The 24814-nt window shown below is 55.7% G+C and overlaps 2 protein-coding genes and 1 long non-coding RNA gene across 5 annotated transcripts in view; 1 reads left to right on the top strand and 2 right to left on the bottom strand.

Moving 5' to 3' along the window:
- NCS1 (neuronal calcium sensor 1) overlaps nt 1–12183 on the bottom strand; it is a 48559-nt gene extending 36376 nt beyond the window's left edge. The window contains exon 1 of the mRNA XM_041726390.1: nt 12046–12183. Within this exon, the coding sequence (XP_041582324.1) occupies nt 12046–12109 (64 nt within the window). The 5' untranslated portion in view covers nt 12110–12183. The remainder of the gene's footprint in view (nt 1–12045) is intronic.
- On the top strand, nt 10871–16278 carry LOC121473733. Its single transcript, XR_005983214.1, has 4 exons — nt 10871–11189; nt 13820–14026; nt 15209–16094; nt 16220–16278. It is a non-coding gene; the product is annotated as an uncharacterized LOC121473733 (long non-coding RNA).
- Nucleotides 16279–20219: 3941 nt separating this feature from the next.
- The window catches only part of GPR107 (G protein-coupled receptor 107), a 91175-nt gene continuing 86580 nt past the window's right edge, over nt 20220–24814 (bottom strand). Inside the window, exons 19-21 of one of the 3 annotated variants that reach the window (XM_041724383.1) lie at nt 22257–22327; nt 22000–22100; nt 21852–21875 (exon numbers count right to left, since the gene is read on the bottom strand). In XM_041724383.1, coding sequence (XP_041580317.1) covers nt 21867–21875; nt 22000–22100; nt 22257–22327 — 181 coding nt within the window. In that variant the 3' untranslated portion in view covers nt 21852–21866. Of the gene's footprint in view, nt 22101–22256; nt 22328–24814 lie in introns of all 3 variants that reach the window. The other 2 variants (XM_041724381.1, XM_041724382.1) reach the window with 2 other exon arrangements.

The following is a 24814-nucleotide window of genomic DNA, read 5'->3' as shown; positions in this document are numbered from 1 at the left end:
TGCCTGCCTGAATTCTCCGATTTTGTCTTTTCTCAGTGGTGGGGGGCCCTGTGGGGCAGGATCTGTATCTGCCTAAGCCTTGGCCATAAAAGAGCATCTGGTACGTAGTAGATGCTCAATGCATATCTGTTCTTGGAGAATGCGTGTGTGTCATGCTTGTTTTAGGCGAGGAAGGAGATGCATGTGTTTTTACTTCCTAGAACTCGAGGTTATTCCTCCTGGCTAATCAATGTGTTTACCATGATGGCACTCCTCTCTTTCTCTCTCTCTCTTCCCCTTCCCTGTCTCCCTCTCTCCCTCTCTTGAAAGAAAGGAAAAAAGTAAAGAGAAAAGAAAAGAAAGAAGGATGGGCAGACAAACAGGATAGTTTTTACCCCTTCATTCCCCCAATAAGTAATTTCTGAGCATATGGGCCAGGCCCCAAGCTGGGCTCTGGGAACACCCTTGGCCAAAGTGACCCCACACAGGCACCCGGGGTCTCCAGCCACTCGCCCCTAGCTGGTGGGGGCCCCCTTCCCACAAGCACCCCCAGCAACACAGAGCCTGAGCCAAGGACACACTTATCGAGGTAAGAGTGGCCAGCAGGCTCCTCTCCTTTATTGTGAGGGCTGCTGTTAGTTTTAATTAAGATCATGTTCTGCTCAGGCCCAGCAAGGGCCTCATCATGGGTAGTCGGGAAATAATCACCATCACTCAACAGGCTGCAGGCTGCCGAGCCTCAGACAGGGTACGGGGACCCTGGGGCCGGGGATGGGGGTGCAGGGGGCAGAGGCCCAGGCGGCTCAGGCTTTGAGCCCTGTCGAGGGCCTCGTCTGCCCAGCACACATGCCAGAGACTTCTGAACAGAAGGGAAGCATTCTCTTTTCCCCCCACGATGCCAAAAATAGCCCCATCTCCTGCCTTTGAACAGGAATGTCTCAGTTCCTACAAAGAGACAGGAGCACAGGGCGGGGTGGGGGGCTGCTGGAGGGAGAGGCCGTGCTGGCTAGCTGGACCCCTCCTCATGTCCCCAGCCCCCAAAGGTGAGAGGGACCCAGGTCCTTGCCAGGCCTGGCTTGCTGGGGCCTAGCCTGACTTCTCAGGATGCAGCCACCCCCCAGATGGGCAGGCCCCCCAGCCCCAGTCCCAGCCCCAACTCCAGTCTGGGAGGTAGGATGGGGCAGGACAGGAGCAGAGACCACAGACCCGAGATGGGTGACAGCTCTGCTTGCTTGCCAGCTTGTTCCTTTTCGTATTTGCTCGTTGGTTAGTTCCAGGCCCTGTTCTAGGAGCTGGGGGGGCAGAGTGACCCATGCAGCCAGACAAGTCTGTCTTCACGGTGCTCACAGCCCAATGATCTTCGAACATGTCCTTGCCACCCGGTCTGGGGAGGGACGCTGGCTGGTCCCTGGGTACCTCCTACAGGAAGGCCTCCGGGGTGTTGGCGTGGGCTGAGCACACACGCAGCAGAGAGGACCAAGCGCTTCCGAGCTGCCCTCACCCAGGACCCAGACCCTCGTTCAACCTGCCAGCAAGCCTGCTAGAGGCATGTGCCCATTTTATGTGCGAGGCCACCGGTGCAGACGAGGGGTACAGGAGCTTGGGCCTGCCAGGCCCTTCGGGCAATATTTTCACACTAATTGCAGCCACTGTCCTGGGAGCCGGGATTGCTGTCATGTGCCCATTTTACAGGTGAAGTGAGGAGGCTCAAGGGAAAGAGCTGGGCCAGGGTCCTAGAGCTCAGGAGAGGAGCCGGGGTTCACACCCAGGCCTGGCGGCTCCCTGAGCAGGAGCACTTGACATGGCGACAAGCCCTCTCTGCTTGTGTCACCCAGCCCCCTGGTTCCACAGACAACAAAGCAGAGGCTCAGGGTAGGAAGTGGCCACAAGACAGGGACAGGGAGAACTAGGGATCAGAACCCAGCTCCATCTGCCACCACATCCGGGGCCCTTCCTGGTTCTCACAGCAGCTTCTTGGTTTAAAAAAAAAAGAAAAAAAAGAGGCCACCTTCTGTCCCCAAAAGGCCAGAGCAGTGGGGGAGCTGGGGAGGCTGGAGACGGATCGAGCGAGGAGGGAGAGAGAGAGAGGATGGCACTCTGAGCCCACTTCCTAGCTGAAAACCCAAGCCTAAAATAAAAAAAGCAGAGTGCTATTTCTGCTTTGGGTTAAACATTCCTCAAAGCCACATTCCTCCCACCCTCCTCCCGCTCCCCTGCCAGGGAATCCGAGCGCAGTGGCCTGGACGCCCCAGCAGCTTCCTGCCGCCGCCGTAGGAGACCAGGATGCCAGAGCCAGTGGCTGCCCTGCTCTGCTTCCTGGGTGCCCCCAGCATGGGCTCGCTAGGTGGGGCGCAGTGCCCCCCAGGTGGGCTCCTCAGGACACTCTCAGGCTAAGCCAAGGTGATACCCCATCACAGAGACAGCAGGACATCAGAGACACTGAGATCCTAAGGGGGGCAGCTAGAAGCCACAGCAGGTCAGACTGGAACCAGGACCCCAGACTCCAACTCCCAGCTGGAGATCCACCACACCCTGCACCCCCACCCCATCCGATTGCTGGTCAGGAGCACAAGCAGGGCCCACCCAGGTCAAAGGAAGATCAAAACAAAACATGTGGACAAACACTTTGGAAAACGTGAAGCCTTATACATAGGTGTTCACAGGTGTGCCCTGTGTGGGGTTCCAGGCTAGGCACTGCACAAAAATCAAATTCACCAGGCATGTCCCAACCCTCAAGGAGATTACAGTCACCCAGGGCACTGCTACCAGGCCTCAGGCCCCTGAGGTCCCTGTGTTGCTGTGTCTGAGCCTCACACTGCCCCTGTGGTTTCCCACTGTTTCTACCAGACATTCCTCAGGGCACCGGCAGGCTCCAGGGGGCATTGCTGGTCTCCATGGCCTCATTCTCCGGTGGCCTGCTGCTTCCCAGCCCCAGCATGCAGACTCCGCAGGAGCAGGGATGGTGCTCCTGAGCTCACGGGCTGGGAGGATCCCACAAGGAGGGCACAGCACTGGGCACCAGGTGAACACTGCAGCCTCTGCTGGGACGAGCGGAGGCTGGGAGGGCCTCAGAGGCTGGGCCGAGGCAGCCCCTGATGTCCACTCCCACCGATGCCCCCTGGACTCTCATAACCGTCCTCCAGCTGCCTTCCTGTAGGCCCAGGGCCATCTACTCCTGGAGGAAGCCAAGGCCAGGGCTGTCCCAAATCCCTCGCAGGAGCCAAAACATCTGGAACCAGTAGGGCCGTGTGTGAAGCTAGGAAGCTGGAAGGATCCTACCCAGTGTCCAACCTCACATCCAGCCCAGCCCAGGAATCTGGGCTACCTGGCCAGAATCTGATGTCCAACAGCTGCTTGAATGCCTCCAGGGATGGGGTGCTCACTACCCTCCTCAGCAGCTTTAAGGTTATAAGAGACTGTGGGAGGCGGACAGGCACAGCTAGGGGCGTGCTCTGGCAGACAAGGGTTTGAGCCTGAGCCCTGACCTGGCCTCTGATGGGCTGGGCGGTCTCTGAATCTGCCTGGGCCTCGTTTTCTTCACCTGTAAAATGGGCACAACAGTCCCCAGTCCCAGGGTTATGGTGCAACCCCACGGCGGCAAATCTGTACTCAGGATTCTTGGCACTGCACACTCGCTCGGTAAACGGGGCTTGTCACTTTTGTTATTCCCCCTGAATAACAGGATAGATGGGCTCCCAGGGACCACCGTGGCGGGGGCAGGAGGCTGAGAAGTGGCAGCAGGGTCGCCTGGTCCCAGGGCAGCAACTGCGCAGTCGGCTTCTGACCCACGTTTCTGGCCTGTCTGTGCCCCTCCACCCGCCCGCCTTGCACATCTGCATGTACAACCTGCGCAGAGCTGCCCTCACACACGCCAGCATGCGCATGCGCCTGCACAGACTCATCCACCCCCGACACACACCACGACCCCGTCACTCACACCCGGAGCCCGCCCCCGTGAACCACGGCTCCCACATGTGATCCACAGCCCCTGCCCCACCACACACCCACACCAGGCACCCACGCTTGCTCACGATCACCCCCATGCCTCCAAGGCGGCTCTCTGGCACCCCCACCTGCAAGGGCCCGCGCTTGGCCCGGGATCGAATGGCAGCTGCATCAGTCACCACATGGGTGGCCGGGCCGACCCCGATCTCCCGTGAGCCTCAGTTTCTCATCTGTAAGCAAGGACCGCCCAGGATTCCTGGGGGGAGGAGCTGGTGACAGGCACGTGCACACCTGGGCTGGGCTGGGCTCACGGGAACATGCAGCAGACACAGCTTCTGATTACAGATTCATCCTCATCACTCAGGAGCCATCAAATTCATGTCTCCACGCTCCCTAACCTCACCCCCCAACAGCCCCAATTCGCAGACGAGAACACTGAGGCCCGTGAAACTAAGAGCTGTGCCCAGGGCCTAGACAGCCCATGATCCCAGGTCAGCAGACACCAGAGGTCCCCAGGGTAGCTGCCCCAGAGAAGTCCCACCAGCTGGCAATCTGAACATCATACAGAGAGGGAAACTGAGCCCCAAGGGGCACTGGTGACCCCATGGTCACTGTCCAGGCTGTGATGGTTCTGGGACTGAAGCCCAGGCAGGTATCTCTCTGGCCCTCCAAGGCCATGTCCACGCAGGGACCTGAAGTCCAGCACTCCACAGCACATCCTCCCTCCCTGACCCAGTGAGCCAAGAGCCCAATGCAGAATGATGCTGCCACCATCCAGCTGGGCCAGACACAGAGGCCGTCATCTTTGGCACTGACTCACAATATAGCAGAGGGCTTGTACAGGTCACCCTGTGACCCCCAGGGGAGCAGCCAAGGGCCGCTGTCCCCTGACACCAACAGCTAAGCAGCCTTTCCTGTGAGAGTATCTACTGAGCGCTCACTACATGCCGATCCCCATGTCCACACCATTGTCCATCCCCACGTCACACATAAGACACCCAGAACTCAGAGGGGTGAGGGGGTGGACAGAGCCACAGCCAGAAGATAGCAAGCTGTCCCACAAGCCCTCAACACTCTGCTGCCCTGCTCTCAGCTGGGAATCTGACCCCAATTTCAAGTTACCTGGAAACCTGGCACATTAATTTATGACGTTCTCTGCCCTGGTAAATAGACCACACCCAGGACGTGCAAAGTGTTTCATCTCAAAAAGCCAGTAAGAAGGATGCTCTTTTTAATTGATACTGGTTTTTTCCTTACCTGAGAGCAAGAGATATTTAGGACAGGATGAAACAAATCAGAAAAAAGCAAGACAGCCCTACGTCAACCCCAACAGCCAACCCGTCATGCATAGCACAGTGGGAAGCGCCCCAACAGGAGCCAGCAGTCCTGGGTTTCTGCCTGGTATTTGCCACGTAACCTTGGGAGAGATACTTTGCATCTCCAGCACTCGATTTTTCCATTTGTAAAATAAAGGCACTGGACCAAATGACCTACCCACTCCACCCCCTGCAAAGTCTCCTCTAGCTCAAAGATTCTAGGATTCTGTTTAAAAATAATCAAAGGAACGAACACTCAAAGAGTGAGCACCTCTTTTCTTTCCCCACAAAATCAGCAATAATCCAGAAAAGCAGTAAGACTCAGTGCTGGCAAGGATGCAGGGAAACAGGCACTCTCTCATCTACTTTTGCTGAAGATGGAAATGGGAATACACTTTCTGGAGAGTGATTTAACAATTTTTCTATCAAAAGCCTTTTTAAAACATCTCCGGGCTTTAACTCCACAGCTTCATTTTGGGGAATTTATCTTCAAGAAAAGCTATGTGCAAAAATTTATCACAAAGATGTTCATACAAAGATTGAGTAGAGAAACATTCATCCACAGCACTCTTGATATTGGCAAAAGAAGAGGGAGAGAAAGGCAAGAGAAAGGAAGGAAGGAAAAAATTAAGAAAGCAACCTAACTGTCCAATGGCAGGGGATCAAATAAAATGTTGCATTCATACAATATACCATTTTTTAAAAGTCATGCTTTTTATTTTTTTTAAGTCATGTTTTAAACTCTTTTTTTTTTTTTCTAAGTAGACCCCATGCCCAGCATGGAGCCCAACATAGGGCTCCAACCCATGACCCTGAGATCAAGACCTGAGCCTGAGAACAAGAGTGGGACGCTTAACCAACTGAGCCAACCAGGTGCCCCTTAAAAATCATGTTTTAAAAGAATACTTAATGATGTGAGCAAACATTCACAATTGTTAGGTTTTAAAAAGTTAGAAAATAAAAAGTATATAATCTCAAACGTATAAGGGAATGAAACCTACACACCAAGTCCAACTGAATGCTCCTCCTAAATATCCCCAGAATCTGCCCTCCATATCATCCCCACTGACACCCAGTTCATCGCCATGACCACCCCCCTGCCCTGACGACCACCCCTCCTCCAATCCATTCTCGGACCATAGATAAGAACACTCTCCAACAATAGCCAAACTGTGGAAGGAGCCTCGGTGTCCATCGAAAGATGAATGGATAAAGAAGATGTGGTCTATGTGTACAATGGAATATTCCTCAGCCATTAGAAACGACAAATACCCACCATTTGCTTCCACGTGGATGGAACTGGAGGGTATTATGCTGAGTGAAATAAGTCAATCGGAGAAGGACAAACATTATATGTTCTCATTCATTTGGGGAATATAAATAATAGTGAAAGGGAATATAAGGGAAGGGAGAAGAAATGTGTGGGAAATATCAGAAAGGGAGACAGATTCTATAAAGACTCCTAATTCTGGGAAACGAACTAGGGGTGGTGGAAGGGGAGGAGGGCAGGGGGTGGGGGTGAATGGGTGACGGGCACTGAGGAGGGCACTTGACAGGATGAGCACTGGGTGTTATTCTGTATGTTGGTAAATTGAACACCAATAAAAAATAAATTAAAAAAAAAAAAAGAACACTCTCCAAACCCACATCTGATTCTCTCCACCACTTCCTTCCATGGCCCCGCACCCATCTCAGAAAATGTGCAGATCCCATCCCATGGCTTTCGGGGCCCTTGGTGAGCAGTGACGTGAGGATGGCCCAGTGGACAGCTGCACTGCCCATCGCCCATCATCTGCAGAGCTCCGGCCTTGGGAGGAGGGGGGGGCTGGGTGGCCAGGAGAAAGGGCTGTCATCTCACTATGCCAGAATCTCTGGGGTGGGGTGGGGGTGGGTTGAAGACAGAAGGAGTTAGAGGAGATAGAAAGAGCCAGAACAGGTATAAGGAGGAGGCCTGGGTTCTGCGACCCCCGGCAAGTCCCTGCACCTCACTGGCCTCCTTCACGTCTCTCTACAGGGCCCACTCAGCCCTCCTGCTCTAGGAGACAGAGGATCCTAGGACCAGGTGCCACCAGAAGCTTAAAGGGCCCCCTTAGCACCAGGTACTACACTAAACCCTTCATCCGCCCATGAATCCTACTCTGGGGCCTCGGGGATGCCCATCTTCCATAGGAGGAAAGTCAAGCTCTGTGAGAAGGGGGCTTGTGCAAGTAAAGAGCCAGAACCCCAGCGCATCTGGCCCTGGAGGCCTACCATCCTCCCTGAGACTCTGCCACTGAAGAGCCCCCCTTTCCTTTCGGGCCCACACTCTGGACCTCAAAGCATCCTCCCATTTGGATCCAGGGAGTCACATGGGCAGGCGTTACAGATGAATAAGCTGGTGTTCAGGGAAGGTAAGCGACTTACCCAAGGTCACAGAGCCTGACTGAGGACCCAGCTCCCCTACTCCAGGAAATTGGGTTCCTTCCTAACAGCAGGCTCAATGCTTCTTGCCCATACGCCCACCCTAGTGTAACGCCCCAATATCAACTTGTCTTGCTGCTGCTCTGTCTCACCTACAGTAGAGAGAGGGAACAGGCTTCCTTGGTCTCGCCCTCTTAGCAGATGCTGCCTCCCCCCACGGCAATGCCTTGCCCCCTCTGGTCGAGCAGTACCGTGTGGGGGCAGTGATCATCAGAGAATATTCCTTATCTTACAGGAAGGGACCTTTGTGTGATCCTTCCCAAAGCCAGAGTCACAAGAACCCAACTAGTGACACCCAGGCCTCTCTTAAGCACAGACTCCTGATCGTGAACGAGGGTCCCCTTCTCGGCTCTGGGTGGCAGAGGCATCGGCTGCCAGCCACCCGGACTTCCCATCTGGGTGCTCCTCCCCTGCACGAGCTGCCATGCACCAGGCACCATCCTGGGCATCAGGAAAAAGGCTATGGAGACTCAAGGTTGGCTAGCAAGGTCAAGGCAGAGCCTAGGCTGGCCAAGAGGGACAGGGAACGGGTGACCTCCTCCGAGTCCTGGGCAGAGGGTCCCTGGGGAGTGCCGTGAGCACCCCGAGGGAGAGGATAAGGAAGGGAGGCAGGGTGGAGGTGTCTGCTTCTTGGGGCTGCCTGGCTGGAGCCCAGGAGCTTTAAGCCAATGCAGCTCAGACCACAACAAACGGCTCGAGCCCCATCGGCTTGGTTTTTTTGGAGCATCTGGCTGGTTTCCATCTGAAGGCAAGAGTTCCATCTCCCTCCCTCCCGTTCCAATGTCTGCACCCAGTACAGAGTGAGCACTCAATGAACAGCAAGCGGGCGCAGACCCAAAATTAACAAGTGGGGGGTGCGGGGAGACCACTGCAGGTAAAACAAGCATCTGCGAAGATTCGGGCAAGCCCAAGCTCCCACCTTTCTCCGCCTCCTGTGTGCAAGCCACAAAGTCCAGGGCCATGGGAGGACTCCTCTGTGGACAGATGAACTCTGCCCACGAGATGTATTTAAGATCAATTCAAGAGGAAGCTGAATCGTGTACCCAAAAGCGACATTATAACGATCGCTCACACGCAGCCTGACACCCTTGGCAGCTGTTTGTCGTCATGCATCCAGGAGGGCCCTTTATCAAAGGATCCACATATTAGGCTATAAGGGAATTATTCTGGTGATGCCTTCCATCCCCCAGGAAGCCAAGTACCATGAGCATACCCATTTTGCAGATGAGGAAGCTGAGGGTCACTAAGTGAGGGGCTGGACTGTCCCACTGCCGGGGCACACAGGATTGACCACGGCCTCACCAACAAGCTGGGAGAAAGTGGGCCAGACCTCCAAGAAACTGGGCTGCCGGCCACACTGACTATGCTCTCTGAGTCCCGGCTGGGCAGGGGCTCCCATCAGTCTCGAACCTCCTGTGCTTCTGGGTGTGAGCTGTGCCAGGAAGGGTGAGGATGGCACTACGGGGCATGGTGGTTTACCAAATCTTATCTGCAGAGGAGGAAAACTATCTCCTCTGCAGTATTCAGCCCGAAAGACAGAGGGTTTTAGCGAGGCTGCATCTGATGTGTCTTAGACCTTCTCCTGCTTTCTCTTTCTCTCACACAAACACCCCACCAGGACAGTCTTTCCCAGGGAGCAGGAGATTCACCACCAGGGGTGGCAGCTGCCATGACTCAGGTGTGAACATCTGGGCTCCCCTCTGGGCCCTGCAGCCATCTGTGCTACCCCGAGGTGGCATAAGCCCCCAGGTGACACTTACACATGCCGGGACCCCCAGAACCAGAGCAGGTCTTCAACTGGGGCTCCCGGGAACTGAGACCTGCATGGTAACACGTATCAAGGATGCAAGGCTCTGGACCCAGCCCAGACCTCAGGAGTAAGAAATCCAAGAGCAAAACAACCCATGTACTTGGCATTTAACAAGTTCTCCAGGAGACTCTGCCATCTGATTGCTAAGTGCTCATCTCTTGACCCCACACACGGAACCCCCGCAACAGAGAACAGATGGCTCCAGTCCCCATCAGAAGGAAGCCCATCTGGGGCCTAAGAACAAGCTGGAGACTTTCTCTGCTTTTCCTGCTGGGAGACTTTTCCTCAACAAATATCTGTGGGCCTACTACGAGCCAGCACCACCAAGCATCAGCAAGGGAGACAGACAGGAGGCAAAAGAACCCACCAGCACCTTCCCCAGCCCACACCTAATAAGGCCTCTATGGAGCGAAGTACTCTGGGCTCTCTCTGATCAAAACTGTTCCATGTCTCCAAAGGCCTTTAAAAATAGCCCAGGCCAGCACAGCACCACCAGGCCTGCTCCTAACAAAACCTTGTTGACTCAACTTCTCCCAAAGTTGACAGATGAGCCCAGGGTGAGGGGGGCAGGGCGGACAAAACGACCGCCCCCACCCCTTTGCATCCAGAATCCACCATCTCGGGCTGAAGCAGCAACCAGACAGGGACCCACAGAAGAAAAGCCCCTCCTGACTTCTCGGCCTGACTTCTGAGATCTCTCCAGGGGCATAACTTTGGAAACAGACCAGACAGGGTTTGAGCCCCTGGCCGTGGCTCTTGGGCACACAACTTCACCTTTCCGAGCCTTAGTTTCCTTATCTATAAATGAGGTTGGGAACATTGCCCACCACGTGCAGGGCGGTTGAGGATTCTATGAGCTAATGATGCAAAGGGCTTGACATGTGACAGGCTCAGGAAGTAGGCGACCTGGCTTCATTCAGGTGGCTCTCTGGCTCTACCACAATGGGGACATCCTGATGCGACCCAAGCCCACCAACTCCTGTCAAAGCCCGCGCGGTGCCCTCTGCCGCCCAGGGCACCAGAGCCTGGGAAGTCCCACCTGCAGCCTGCCTGCAGACAGCTACTGCCCACATCTGGCCAGGGCCTGAGGGAAGGCCCAGCAAATCTCACAGAACAGCAGCCGAACAGGGCCACCCCATCCCCTCACAACCCATCGGCTCCCCCAGGAAAGAGGCTAAGAGCAGTAAGGAGAGAGTCCCAGTCCTTGGGGCCTCAACACTTCCAGGACCAGCTCCTGGAATGTGAGCTCTTTGCTGGAGAATTCCACTGGAGAAGGACCAGTACCCCTCAGCAGACTAGCACCCACTCAGGAAAGCCCCCATTGTTCTAAGCACATGGGGGCGAGGGGCATGGAGCTGAAGTGTGAGCTTGGCCAGACCTGCCAACGTGCCCAGAAGACCGATGGGGGGGGGGGGGCAGAGGTTGTGCAATGCACCACCAGAAGCTGCCTCCCCGGCTTCCATCCACGCAGAGGCTGCCAGTCAATCTCCAGCAGAGGGGCTGGCCCCACGCTGCTGCCCAGGTATGGGTTCTGAATTCCAACCCACACCCGGGCTGGTGCGCCCTCCCAAGTCAGACACCCAGGCACCAGCCCTTCCAGACCATGCAGTCATCCTTCTCCCCGTCCCCCAAAAGAGAGAGCATGGGGTCAAGAGGATCTCCAGTGCCATGAACCCCTGGTAAGCTGCATGGGGTGTCCCCCAAGAGCTGCAGGGACAGGAGAAGTCCTTCACTGGAGAAACCGAAGATAGGAGGGGACAGGACGGTTGTGAAGTTGGGGCCAGGTGGAGAGACGCAAGAAGCCAGCTCTGGAGAAGTCGGAAATGGGCAGACCCTCCTCTTGGGGGTGCCCCAGGCGGTGACCTGTTGAGACAGCCCAGATCACCCCCCATTTCCCAGTGTGGCAGACAGGGCTAGAGAGGGGGAGGTGAGATGGGGGCCAGCGGAGAATGCACCCTGTAAGTCCCGCAGCCCCGCGGCGCCCAGGACCGCGAGCCGCCGCCACCGCCGCCTCCAGCTCTCCGGCAAGTCTCGCCCCGCTCCCACCGCAACGCACACGATTCGGGCCAGGGAGGGGGCGACAGGCCAACCTCGCGGCGGCGGCGGCGGCGGCATCGTGATGCATGAATCACCCACCCCGCTGCGCTCGTGCCAGTCGGCTCCGCACGGCCCCAGCCGCCGCGCAGCCGGGAGCCCCCGCCCCGCCCGGCCCCCTCGGCCCGGCACAGCCCGGCGCCGGCCGACAGCGCTGCGGCAGCGGGCCGCGGGGGTCGCGGGGCTGGAGTCGGTCCTGCCGGCCCGGGGGCGGCCCGGGCGCGCGGCCGGGGAGGGCCGCCCTAGAACAATGGGGCCAGGTGTGGGGCGGGGGGCGCGGCCGGGGCCGCGGAGGGGCCGGCGCGCAGGCGGGGCGGGGAGCGGCGGAGGGCGGGGTGCGGCGGGCGCGGCCGCGGAGGGACGCGGGGGGGGGGGGGGGGCAGGGGCGGGGGGAGGGGGAGGGCGCGGGGGGCGGGGGTCCGGGCGCGCCCTCGCACTCACAGTAGGTCTTCCTGGTCAGCTCCTCCACAACTTCGGGCTTCAACTTGCTGTTGGATTTCCCCATCGTCGGCGGCCGCGGCCCCCGCCCCCGGCCGGACCCCGTCGGGGCGCCCAGCGGGAGCGGCTGGCCGGGGCGGGCCGGGCCGGGCGGGCCGGGCCGGGTCGGGGCCGCGCCTTTGTCTGCGCCGGGCCCGCGCGGCTGGCGGCGCCTCGGCCCCCCTGGGCGCGGCGCGGGGCCGGGGCCGGGGCCGGGGCCGGGGCGGGGGCCGGGCCGGGGCCGGGGCGGGGGCCGGGGCCGGGGCGGGGGCGCGGGGCGGCCGCTCGCAGGCCCGGGCCGTCCGGGCGCCGCGGCGCGGGGCTGCGCTGGGCTGGGCGCGGACGCGGCCGCGGGGTGGCCGCGGTCGTCCCTGGTTACTGGGCTCCGCGGCACATGCTCGCTGCTGCGCTGCCTCTCGCCGCCGCCCCTGCGCTCCCCGCCTCCCGCCTCCCGCCTCCCGCCTCCCGCCTCCCGCCTCCCGCTCGCACCGGCGCGCCGGGGGTGGGCCCGGAGCCGCCACTCAGCGCCCGGCGCCACCTCCCGCCCCGCACCCCCCGGCCGGGCCTGCGCCGCCGCCCCGCGCCCCGCGCCCCGCGCCCCGCGGACCCCGACCGGCCGGCGGAGGAGGGGGCGCTCACCCTCGCCCTCCGCCCCGGCCCCCGCGGCGCCGCGGGGCGCGGGGCGGTGGGGGTGGCGGTGGGGGTGGCGGTGGCGGGAGGGGAGGGCCCGGAAGATCTGATGTGAATGAGGCCGAGGCTCTGCGCCCAGAAACTCATTCATTCGACGCAGATCTGTTGGGCGCCGGGCCCCCGCGGGTGAATGGGACAGGCGGTCCGGCCCTCCCCGCGGCAAGATGTCACCTGTCCGGTGGGGGTGCCTCCCCTGGGGGGGTGCGGGAAGGTGACCTCCAAGCCCTGAGGACGGAGGGGGCGATTGGGACCGCCTATGCCAGGCCTGGGAGACCTGAGCCCGAGGGGGAGCCCCTCTCAGTGCACAGGGCCGCAGGCGCAGGGGGTACAATCTGAAACTACAGGCAAGGGTCAGGGCCAGAGGGCACCCGCCTGCCGACTCAGCAAGGAGCTGGGTGGGCCTCAGGGCTTTAAGCAGAGGGGCGACAGGGGCAGATCTGCTTTCTCTACTTCTCTGGCCTCCAGGTGGGGGTTGCAGGTGGCCTTCCCCTGCAGGGGTCCTCCAGGCCGAGCTGAGGCTGAGGCCAGTGGCCAAGGCTCCACCCGGATGGAGAGAGGCGAGAGAGAGTCCCCATGGCCTTCCCTGGCCACCCCATCTATAGTGTCAGTGTGTGGGGACCTTTCCTTCCTCCTAACCAGCTGTATCCTTTTCTCCTTTGCAAGCCCTGCAGACCTAATCTTCTTTTCATTGGTTGTGATGATTCTTTGTGTGTCTCATCCCCTGTATTGTGAGCCGCCTGAGGACAGGGTTCTCATTTGTGGTTGTACCTGTAACACCTAGAAGGCACTTGACTTGTCGTGGTCACTCAGCAAACCTCTGTGATGAGAAAGGTGCTGAGGGTGCACAGAGCATGGGAGGAAGAGGCAAGGATGAGGCGGTGGGCAGGGTTTCTTTTTCTCCCCGCTTTGGCACAGACCCCAAGGGGTCCAGAGTCCACAGAGGACCTGAGGAGACAGAGAAAGCCTGACCAGGGCTGCGAGTGCTTCTCAGCCCCCAGATGCCGCCTCCTACCTCCAAACAGGGCCCATTCCCGATTCCTCTTCCTAGATGGCCTCCGCTGGATGGAGCCTCAGACCGCAGGAATCCTTCAGATGGGCACATACTTGCCAGCTGGAAGGAACCCATTCCTACCCATTCTGCAAGGAATTGGGAGGAAGGCCTGGAGAAGGGGGAGCAGTGCCCAGACCCTGCCCTGGAGCCCCGTGGCCCACATGTGGCCTCGCAGGGGCTTGGAGAGCCAGGGAGAGGTGGGAGGTAAGTCAGACCCAGAATCTGTTGGTATTTAACTGGATCCCTTGGCTGCTGCTCCCAGCCCTGGGATCCCTGCAGGCATGGGCAGAATCAGGACCCCCTCCCTGGTCAGCAGGGAGGGTGGTGGCCGGGTCCAGCAAGGCAGGCCAGGACATGGAGAGAACTGGTTAGACTCAGGTTATAGTGCGAAAGTGGGATAGCCTGATGGACTGGATGGGGGGTGTAGGACAAAGAGAAGGGAGTCAAGGTCAATGCCAAGGATCTTGACCTGAGCAACTGTTAGAGTGGGATGTCCATTGCTCACATGGGGAGTGGACAAGTATGGAGGCGGCAAGAGCAGGAGTCCAGCTCTGGTCGTGAGAAGTATGGACGCATGTTGGATGAGGCCCCAGAAGCAGGTGATGTCAGCGTCTGGAGTTCAGGGACATGGAGGCCGCGGGGATGAGCTGGGGAGCCATCCTGATAGAGCTGGGATTGTAAGCCACACAGCAGGATAAGGTCACTAAGGAGGGAGGGTAGGCAAGGAGAGCATGGAGGACTGAGCCCTTGGGGACAGGGATGGGTCCCTGGATGGGGGGGTTGAGGGTGGCTCCCCAAGGGTTATAAACCAGCGTGTGTAAAGTAATAGAAATTAACTTACGTACACTTGTGAAAAGCAATCTGAAGGCTCTGCCTCCAGAGTGTTCTATCACTTGTTACCAGTATCGGTGGGAATGCAAGTCACTTTATTTTCTGCCCTCATTTGTATTTTTCCTTGCATTTAAAAAACTCGGGATATAATTTGCATAACATAAAATTCACTGTTTTAATGTGTATGGTTCGCTGGGTTGTGCAACCGTCATGACTAATTCCAGAAATTCATCTGTATTTTATACAGATTGTGTTCTACAATTGAACACATTGCTTTTAGGGACGCCTGGGTGGTTCAGTGGTTGAGCATCTGCCTTCGGCTCAGAGCATGATCCCAGGGTCCTGGGATCGAGTCCTACATTGGGCTCCCCAGGCAGGGAACCTGCATCTCCCTCTGCCTAAGCCTCTGCCTCTCCCTCTGTGTCTCATGAATGAATAAATAAAATCTTTAAAAATAATAAACACACACACAAAATAATAATAATAATAATAATAATAATCACAGTGCTTCTGAATAAGACAAACATTTGATAGAGTCATTTTGCTCCTCTGCAGGTAGCCCAGGGAAGGTGCCTGCCTGAATCACCTGCCGGCACTGATCGGTGACCCAGCTGCCCAGGCCCCATCCAGAAGGGGCAGAGCTGAACGGGGTGGGGGCATGACCTGGGAATCTGCATCCTAACCCAGCCTCTGGTCCTTGCCCTGCCTTTCAGCAGAGAGTCCCTTGTCTTGTTTTATGAGCTCGCCTGGAAGAGTGACCCCAGAAGCTTGCTCAGTAGTTCTTCCAGAAAGCCCTTGGGGAACAAAAGTGACGTACTTGTGGTAGGCAGAGTCTGGATTAAATATTCCCTGCGCCACTGCGTCCTTGGCGTTGTTACCTCCCGGGCCAGATTAGCAGCTCCAGCCCAGTCTCTCCCAAGTCTCAGCCTGTGTGTGTATCCAGGTTGCTGTGGGGTGTGTCCATGTGGGTGTCCCTCATTCATCAGGCCAGAAACATAACTTATCAAACTCCCCTCTTCCCCAAAAAAGAATCTTCTCTCCGTGGGCAAATAAATGGCTTCTCCTATACTCTGACTCCAGCCAGAAATCTGAAACGTCTTGGACACCCTGCTCTCCACATGGACCCTCTAGATCCATCTAGATCCATCCTCTGCACCTAGTCCATTGGATTTCACTCCCTGAGTAGACATCAAGGCTGAACACCTTCCTCTGTGCCCCACCCCCGGCCAGGCTGATCAAGCCACTGCCGTCTCTCAAAGCCGTTTTGTCTCCTGACTCCCCTCTTGCTCCCTCTCACAGGGCTTGCTCCTCCAGGGCGGCCCTCCCTTCTCCTCCTAGAGTATAGTGATGGCCTAAACCTGCAGTGTCCAGTGCAGGGACCCCTCCCACACAAAGGCCACTGAGCACATGAAAGGTGGCCAGTCCAAAGGAGATTTTCAAGGTTTGTACCCAAAAAAAAGGAATGAAAAATCCCTCATTAATATTTTTAAAAATGCAATGATATATGGAATGAGTACTATTTTGGATGCAAAGTTTCGATATCAACTTTTTTTTTTTTTTTTTAAGATTTAAAATTTTCAGGCAACCGGGTGGCTCTGCGGTTTAGCGCCTCCTTCAGACCAGGGTGTGATCCTGGAGACCTGGGATCGAGTCCCGCATCAGGCTCCCTGCATGGAGCCTGCTTCTCCTTCTGCCTGTGTCTCTGCCCCTCTATCTCTCTGTGTCTCTCAAGAATAAACAAATAAATAATCTTTAAAAAGCAAAAGATTTTAAATTTTCATTCTTTGGAGAATGAAGAGTCTGCCTCTCCCCGCAGGGAGCCCAATGTGGGACTCCATCCCAGGACCCCGGGATCACGACCTGAGCTGAAGGCAGACGCTCAACCATGGAGCCACCCGGGTGTCCCTCAATATCTTAACTTTTAACATAGCACATGTGGCTCACATAATATTTCTTCTAGGGCAGCACTGTTGAATGTCGCTTCAAGTCCCCACATAAACATCACCTCCATGGAGCCTTCTTGACTCCTCCAGGTAACTTCAAGCTCCCCTGAGGTACAGCTGCCCACAGGCACCTGGTCCTTGGGTTTGAGGCACTTTATATGAAAAGGAGGTGTGTCCAGGGAAGTCCTTTCCTTTCCACGGCCTGGTGGGGATCAGGGGTACAAACAGAGGATGCCCAGGGCAGAGTCAGCTGCTGGGAATGGAGGGTGCTAAAAATTGGTCCCACTGAACCCCCAGCATGGAGCATAAGACCCCTTGGTCTTGGTCCTGTCCCTTTCCCTTCTGTACTGTGTGGCTTATGGCAGATCACTTCCCATCTCATAATCCAATCTGATCTTCTCATGGGCAGGGTTATAAGGATCAAAGATGCTTTGCACAAGCACAGGACAAAGAGGTAATATATTTTTTTAAGATTTTATTTATTCTTGAGAGAGAGAGAGAGAGAGAGAGAGAGAGAAAGGCAGAGACAGAAGCAGGCTCCATGCAGGGAGCCCAGTGTGGGACTTGATCCTGGGACTCCAGGGTCACACCCTGGGCCAAAGGCAGGTGCTAAACCACTGAGCTACCCCGGCTGCCCAAAGAGGTTATATCTTTAACTTATTAAGAACTTTCTAAGCCGGGGCACCTGGGTGGTTCAGTGGTTGAGCACCTGCCTTCAGCTCAGGGCATGATCCCAGGGTCCTGGGATCGAGTCCCACATCGGGCTCCCTGCATGGGGCCTGCTTTCTCCCTCTGCCTATGTCTCTGCCTCTCTGTGTGTGTCTCTCATGAAGAAATACAAATCTTAAAAAAAAAAAAGGGGGGGTGGGGGAGCGCCTGGGTGGCTCAGTGGTTGAGCGTCTGCCTTCGGCACAGGTCGTGATCCTGGGGTCCTGGGATCGAGTCCCATATCTGGCTCCTTGCGGGGAGCCTGCTTCTCCCTCTGGCTGTGTCTCTGCCTCTCTGTGTGTCTCGTGAATGAATAAATAAAAATCTTTAAAAAACAAAAACAAAAAAAACTAAAAACAAAAAAAACTAAAACAACTTTCTAAGCCAATAAGAAAAGATGAGCTCTCAGTAGAAAGTTGGGGAAAGAACCCGATCAGGCAATACGGGAGTAAATGCAAGTGGCCAGGCCACAGGAGAGCTATCCCATACATGCCATCAAAAAAGCACAAATTGGTGACAAAAGAAAAAGTTAATAATCATACCCAGTGTTGGCAAAGGAGCAAGAAAATGGGCATGCAGACATTGCCAAGCAGGGTGCAAGTTGGTACATCCTTTCTAAAGAACAGTTTGGCAATAAATATCCATAGTCTCTGACTCAGCAGTTCCACTTCTAGGAAATGATCCTAAGCCAACAATTAGAGATCTATATGAATGTTCAGCCTCAAAGATGTTACTGCAGCAGCATTTATAAAAACAACAAAAAGTGGAAGTGGTCTACATATCCCAAATGAGGGATTCACCTGCTTATCATGGAATCCCAAACAACATTAAATTATAGCACAGCGCCAAAACCTATTCACATGTTATAGATATGTTTATAGCACACACACACACAAACCACAGAAAGATTTCAGAAATCTATAAGATGATCTGAACTGTGGGAGAAAAAAAATCTATGTACATCATTGGGTATTTTAATTAAGTAGTTTTCATCAGGGGGATCCCTGGGTGGCTCAGGGGTTTAGCGCCTGCCTTCGGTCGGGGACTTGATCCTAAGGTTCCAGGATCGAGTCCCACATTCAGGCTCCCTGCATGAAGCCTGCTTCTCCCTCTGCCTGTGTCTCTGCTTCTCTCTCTCTGTATCTCTCTCATGAATAAATAAAATCTTTAAAAAAAAAGTTTTCATCATATTTTTCTCCAATTAGAAAAGGTGTCAAATGTATGTAACTCAGTGCCTCCTGAAGAAAAGCCAATCTCTCTGATATATGTGTCCCAGGGGAAGAAGGGTTCCCCCGTATGACGCTTGTGGGGGAATAGCCATACTATGAACCACTCTGTCCACAAGTCAAGATGTATGTGAGCATCATAAAGGCCCCGAGAAATCCTGCAGGGAAGGAATCTATTTTATTTATTTTCCACTCTTACTTGACCAATGCATTTTCCCCCCTTAACTTCCATTAGCATTTGAAGAACTGTTGTTCTGTGGAATAAAATAACCCTGAGGGACCCCCTGTTTTAGGAGCCTCGCCCACCCTGGGAGAAATGATGGGGAGAGCATTCCCTTAAGGTAAATGGGGCAACACTGAACTCTGACGAGGGTTAAGGGGATGGAGGTGAAGTATCTGGCCTTTAGTAGGTATGTTCGCAGGCATGCCCTCACTGGGCCCTCTGGCTAGCCTTGAGTTTTAAGGATCCATGGAAGTCACTTCCTCCCTGTTGAGGGAAGCAGGTGAAAAGGTGGCTAGCACAACCCTGAAGCTGACTGCACTTACTGGTTGTGTGGCCTTAGGGGAGTTACTTAAACTCCTGAAGCCTTAGTTTCCATATCTGCAAAATGGGCATAATAAAGATGCCACCTCCCCACAAGGTCATTGTAAGAATCAAGTGAGGTGATGTGTGTAAAATACACACAGTATACATTGCCACTCAGTATACATTGGCTATTATTATTGGTGAATAACATTTTATTTTAATAATATTAACATTGTTATTGACAAAGGGAAAAAGCAATCATTTAGTTAAGCCTCTGGGGGAAGGACTCTAACCAGCAGTCTGAGAGCTGTTTCAGCCTGTGTGATCTGGGGTCAGGCCTGTGATTTCTCTGAACCTCGGGTTCCTCATTTGGAAGTGGGGACGTTGGTGCCCTTGAGGGGGAGCCTGCTGCCTGGCTGGGCTGTCTGTGGGCTTGAAGCAGGTTCCCCCAGTCATCGGAGTCACGGAACAGCTGAGTGAGTCCATTTATGAACGAGGAACAGGTGCAAAGCCCATCTGGCCTGGGGACAAAGGCCTCCCTCCTCGGTTCTCCCTGGGGAAGTGAGAGGGGGTGTCTTCCCTGCTGGAGTGTGTGGCCAGCCTGCTGCAGGACAGCCACTAATGGGCAGGCCTTGTAGTCCTCATCATCCCTGCTGCTGCGCTTGGAGACGTACCTTCTCTGGACCTCACCTACCAAGCACTGAAGCTTTCTGTGAGGGTCTTGGGTGAGGCCCTTCCCACAGGCTGGCAGCTGGCCACGTGCCCCCTGCTGTCCCAGAAGGACAGGAGACAAGCCAGGGCACCTGGGGGGAAAGACACCCCTGGGAGGAAGCCTCCGGGGCCCCACTGTTGCCCGCAACAGAGCCCAGAGCTGCTTAATGGCAGCAGCACTGGCTCAGTGTATCTGTACAGCAGTGCTCCCAGAGGAGGAGTGGGACCCACGAATCTCCAGGATGTGGGATCTCCAGGCAAAAACAAGGAAACAGGGATCCCTGGGTGGCGCAGCGGTTTGGCGCCTGCCTTTGGCCCAGGGCGCGATCCTGCAGACCCGGGATCGAGTCCCATGTTGGGCTCCCGGTGCATGGAGCCTGCTTCTCCCTCTGCCTGTGTCTCTGCCTCTCTCTCTCTCTCTCTCTCTCTGCGTGTGACTATCATAAATAAATAAAATTTAAAAAAAAAACAAGGAAAGAGTGTCCCCAAGCTGCCAGAAGCTCTGGCCACTTCCCCTCCTCCACGGCCCCGTGCTCAGTCCTGAGAGGCTCTGTGGGCCGTGCTGGGGTCTTGGGACCATACTGGACGTGAGGATGGAAAGCCCTCCAGGCTGCCCTCAGTGGGCAAAGGGGGGTCTCCCCACAAGATGACCTGATGCTTCTCCCAAAAGAAAGGGGAGTGAGCGTTGGAGGTGGGGGCAGATCCAGTAAATGGCCAGGCATCCCCCCAGCTTCCCCAGGGCCTCCTGCCCCAGGCTGGGTCTCTCCTTCCCTCCAGCACCTGCCCACCAGCCTGACTGGTGAGTCTTAGAGACCAATTCTGGGAGAGAGGATCTGATTGGCCCCCTTGAGTCAGGTGCCTGCCCCCGGCCCAATCGGCTCCAGCCATCCAGGGTCAGGTCGAGTAGTTATGGCTTCAGAGGTCTGCCCTCCCTGAAGGGGAGCTGGCCTGACTCCCCAGATACCACCAGCCGCAGAATTGAAGAATCCTCAAAGCTGGGAGCCACGACTTTGAAGACCACCCGGTCCAATGTGCCCATCTTACAGATGGGAGAGTGGAGGATGCTGTGTCCCGTGGCTCCTGCCAGATGCTCTAGGAGCCATTGGGCTCCCCCAGGGTCAAGCTCAGACACGCTCAGAGCAGGAGTGGGGAGGAGGAGCAGCTTTCCTGCAGGCCCAAGGCCAAGAGTCCATGAATACCCTCGGTGCCCGGAGCTGCCCGCCACCTGGCCAGTCCCCAGCTCTTCAGCAAGATGCCGGCTGGCCTCTGAGGCAGGCCCAGCCCCTCCTCATCCCAGGCTGAGCCAGGGTGTGGGGAGCAGGATAGGAACTCCTGGGCAGATGCCAGGAGCCGCTCTGAGGAGAGCCCCTGATGGCCTCTGGGACCCGGCCTCCATACATCAGCTGTCTCTGGGGTGCGGGGCAGCCTATGAAGCCCGGACTATGTGCATCTTGCTGCTGCCCCCTGCCCAGGACCCAACCTGGAGAGGAAACTCAGACCACAGTGACGGGTGGTTGGGCGGCGACTCCTCGGCCCCTTACCTCCTCTTTGGCCATGACTTTAAGTCCGTCTGTCTCCTGGGGGTCAATCACATACGAGATCCAGGACTCTGGATCCAGACCTCTGTCCTGGGTTCCAGGCCCACTAGTTTCCCGTGCAAACCTGGACAATGCTCACCCTCTGGACCTCAGTCTCCCTGTCTGTACAGGGAGGGGCTTCAACGTTCCTTCCAGCTGAGACGCGGTGTGCTTTAACTATTCTGAGTTGGGGTCCAGTCTTGGAGGGTCAGAACTGACAGGGATAGAATCTTTCTCTCTTGTGGTCCTTTTGCTTTCAGACTCGAACTTGGTAAAGTGCAGGTCCCAGGGTAACAACAGCAGCCACCACTTTGCAGCACCCTTACAGGGTGCCAGGCAGTAAGCCAAGAACTTCCCATGCAACAGCCCCTGCGCCCTGGCAGGATCCTGTGAGATAGGCAGGCAGGCCCAGAGAGGTCGTGCAGCTGAGCCGGGGTCACACAGCTGCTGACTGGCCAGAGGGATTCAAGTCAGGCTTGTCTGGCGCCCCAGCCTGAGAGCTCACTCTGTGGTGCAAAAACATCATGGAATCTGGGTACAAAGAGATGTGTGCTCTGCTGAGACCCATATATGTGTCACTCTGTTTGGTTGCACAGCTCACCAACGCCAGCAGAAGGCAGGGGATCCGCATGATTTGGGGCTGCCGAGGACTTACTGATGCCTGGATGAGTGAGTTCCCCATAGCTCCTTCCTCCAAACAGCCCTGGGGGCGCTCAGGGTGGGGACCGCTCCTGCTCGTAGCCCCCCTGCTGGTTCCTGGGGTCCAGCAAACAGTAGACAACCATGGATTGTAGTGGATCCTTAAAGCCTTCCTTCGCAGTGGCCTCAGGCCATCAGCAACATGCTGACAGTGGGCACCCCCTACCCCCCCCCCCCCCCCCCCGCCCCCTGCCCAGGGAAGTCCATGCTCACGCCCAGCCTGGAGCTCCATGCGCAGGATTCCTGCCCACCATGGGGGCTCAGCCTGGGTCTTCACGTGGTTTCTGGGAATGTTGGAAATTAGGATATAGGGTAAATTCACTGGTAGTAGATGGGGGCACAGGGCTGAGTTTGGGAGTGAAGTTCTGGAAGCATCGGACCATGGGTGGGAAAGCCCTGCAGGAACTAGACCCTTTACTGCCAGAGTGGCCCCGGATTCTCCCATTTTGCTGTGTGGCCTGCAATCCCCTCCCAAGTGAATACAGCCTTGTTAATAATTCTGTCTTGGGGCAGCCCAGGTGGTTCAGCGGTTTAGCGCCGCCTTCAGCCCAGGGCCTGATCCTGGAGACCTGGGATCGAATCCCACTTCGGGCTCCCTGCGTGGAGCCTGCTTCTCCCTCTGCCTGTGTCTCTGCCTCTCTCTCTCTCTCTCTCTCTGTGTCTCTCATGAATAAATAAATAAAATCTTTTAAAAAAGAAAATCAATGAGGCCCCCCATGGATGGGCTTTATGAGGTCCTTGACAGTGAAGGGGCCAGAGCCATAGCCAGGGGCCTCCAGGGAAGAGGGCTGGGATCAATTCCAGATGGGGTAAGTGAACTTTTTCTCCAAAACAGCAAAATCAGCTTTTCCCAGGCTCGGCCCTGAAAGGTTTGTTTCTTCTAGTCAAACCCCAAGGGGGGAGAGAAAAGGACTGCACACAGGAAACAGCACACCTGGGTCCCAGGTCCAGCCCTTGCTGTGTGGCCATGGGCATGTCCATGGACCCCTTGGGGCCTCACCTTGGACGGTACACCTGTGAGCAAGGAGGGCAGATGAGCGGATTCAGTGCCAGTCAGTCCTGGTTCAGGGCCCCTCTCGTGCTCATTGTGGGTTTGGGCTCAGGGTTCCTGTCTGACAGGCTACTGAAATCCCCCCTGGCTGTCTGCCTTCCAGGCATTGGTAATGAATGAATGTCATTAGTAAGTCCTCAGGAAAGACACTGTATAAATCATCCCTTCTCTCCATGACAGCCCTTCCACCTACCTTGCTAATTACCTCCTCCTCATCTTTCAGAATTCAGCCCCAGCGTTTTATGGGCAGTCCTCTTGGACCTTCCGGGGAGACTGCAAAGGCCCTGTGCATCGCTTCTGGCAAGCACTTTGTAATAACAGAAAACGTGACCAAAACTGGCTAAAGCAAAAGAGAACTTTACTGACTCATGTAACTCAGAAGTCGGGCAGTATCTGCTTTCAGGCAAGGCTTGATCCAGGCTCCAGGCTATGAGAGAGAGGAACTGAATTTCCTCTCTTCGTTTCCCGCCCTGCTTCCTCAGTGTTGGGGCCATTCTGAGCAATGTTCTCCAATTTGCCTACAGACAGCAGCTCAGGGCCTCCCCGTTGCTCACATCCTGCTAAAAGTGACCCATTTCCTCTCTACCTTGTCAACCAAGATTCCAAGATGGGTGTCTCATTGGCCCAGATGGCCCGAAGGAGGTCATGTGTCTGGTCTCGAACCAATCAATGTAGGGGCAGCAGGAGATAAGGAACGTGCTGATCAGTTTAAACCAATGAGGGCTATGGGCACCCTGGGTGGCTCAGTCGGTTGAGCATCTGCCTCTTGATTTCTGCTCAGGTCATGGTCTCAGGGTTGTGAGATTGAGCCCCACCTCAGGCTCTGTGGTTAACATGGAGTCTGCCTGTGATTCTCTCCCTCTCCCTCTGCTCCTCATTCCCCACCCCCAATCATGTGCTCTCTATCTCTTAAAAAAACAAAACCAATCAGGGCCCAAGTCTAGAGCCAGGAATGTGGGGTCTCACTCAAACCAGAATCCTAAGAAATTAGAGGTTGGATCTGAGGTAGAGAAAAGGGGATGAAAACCAGAGAGAGTGGCAGCCAAGAGATGCCCCCATGTCACTCCTCTGTGCTAGTTACCAGTGTGCTGATCATGGTGCCATTTGACCATATTACTTCCCTGTTAAAGCTTCCAGTGCCTTCCTACTGTCTTCGGAGGCAAGTCCAAGCTCTAGCAGAGGGCTTCCTCATGCAACCATACCTGCTTCTCTAGTCTCATCTCTCTGCTCCCCACTTCCCGCTCATGGTTCCAGCTCCACTAGATTTGTCCAGATATGCCAGGCTCTCTCTCATCACCAGCCTTAGCACATGCTGATCCCCCTGCATGAACACCTGTCTACCCCCTTGCTTCATTGAGTTAATTCATCCTATACAGGATGGTACTTCCTCCCTGGAGCTGTTCTTGTCCTAGGTGAGGTTGGGGGCCCAGCTCTATGTTGCCAGACACCTCTCAGCTTAGATCACTGTATTTTTTGAACAGCTTTTGGTGAGATAGAATTCACATACAATTCACCCATTTAATGATTCTTAGTATTTTTGTAGAGTTGTACAACCATCACCATAATTTTAGGGCATTTTCACCACTTCCAGAAAGACACCTTGTGCTCACACACCCCCACCCCCTGGCAACCACTAATCTTACTTTCTATCTCTACAGACTTGCCTATTGTAGACGTATCATATACACGGAATCATACAGTAGGTGGCCTTTTGCATCTG

The sequence above is a fragment of the Vulpes lagopus genome, chromosome 12 (genome assembly GCF_018345385.1).
Source record: "Vulpes lagopus strain Blue_001 chromosome 12, ASM1834538v1, whole genome shotgun sequence".
Taxonomy (NCBI): Eukaryota; Metazoa; Chordata; class Mammalia; order Carnivora; family Canidae; genus Vulpes; species Vulpes lagopus.
This window is presented reverse-complemented; position numbering and strand designations above follow the sequence as displayed.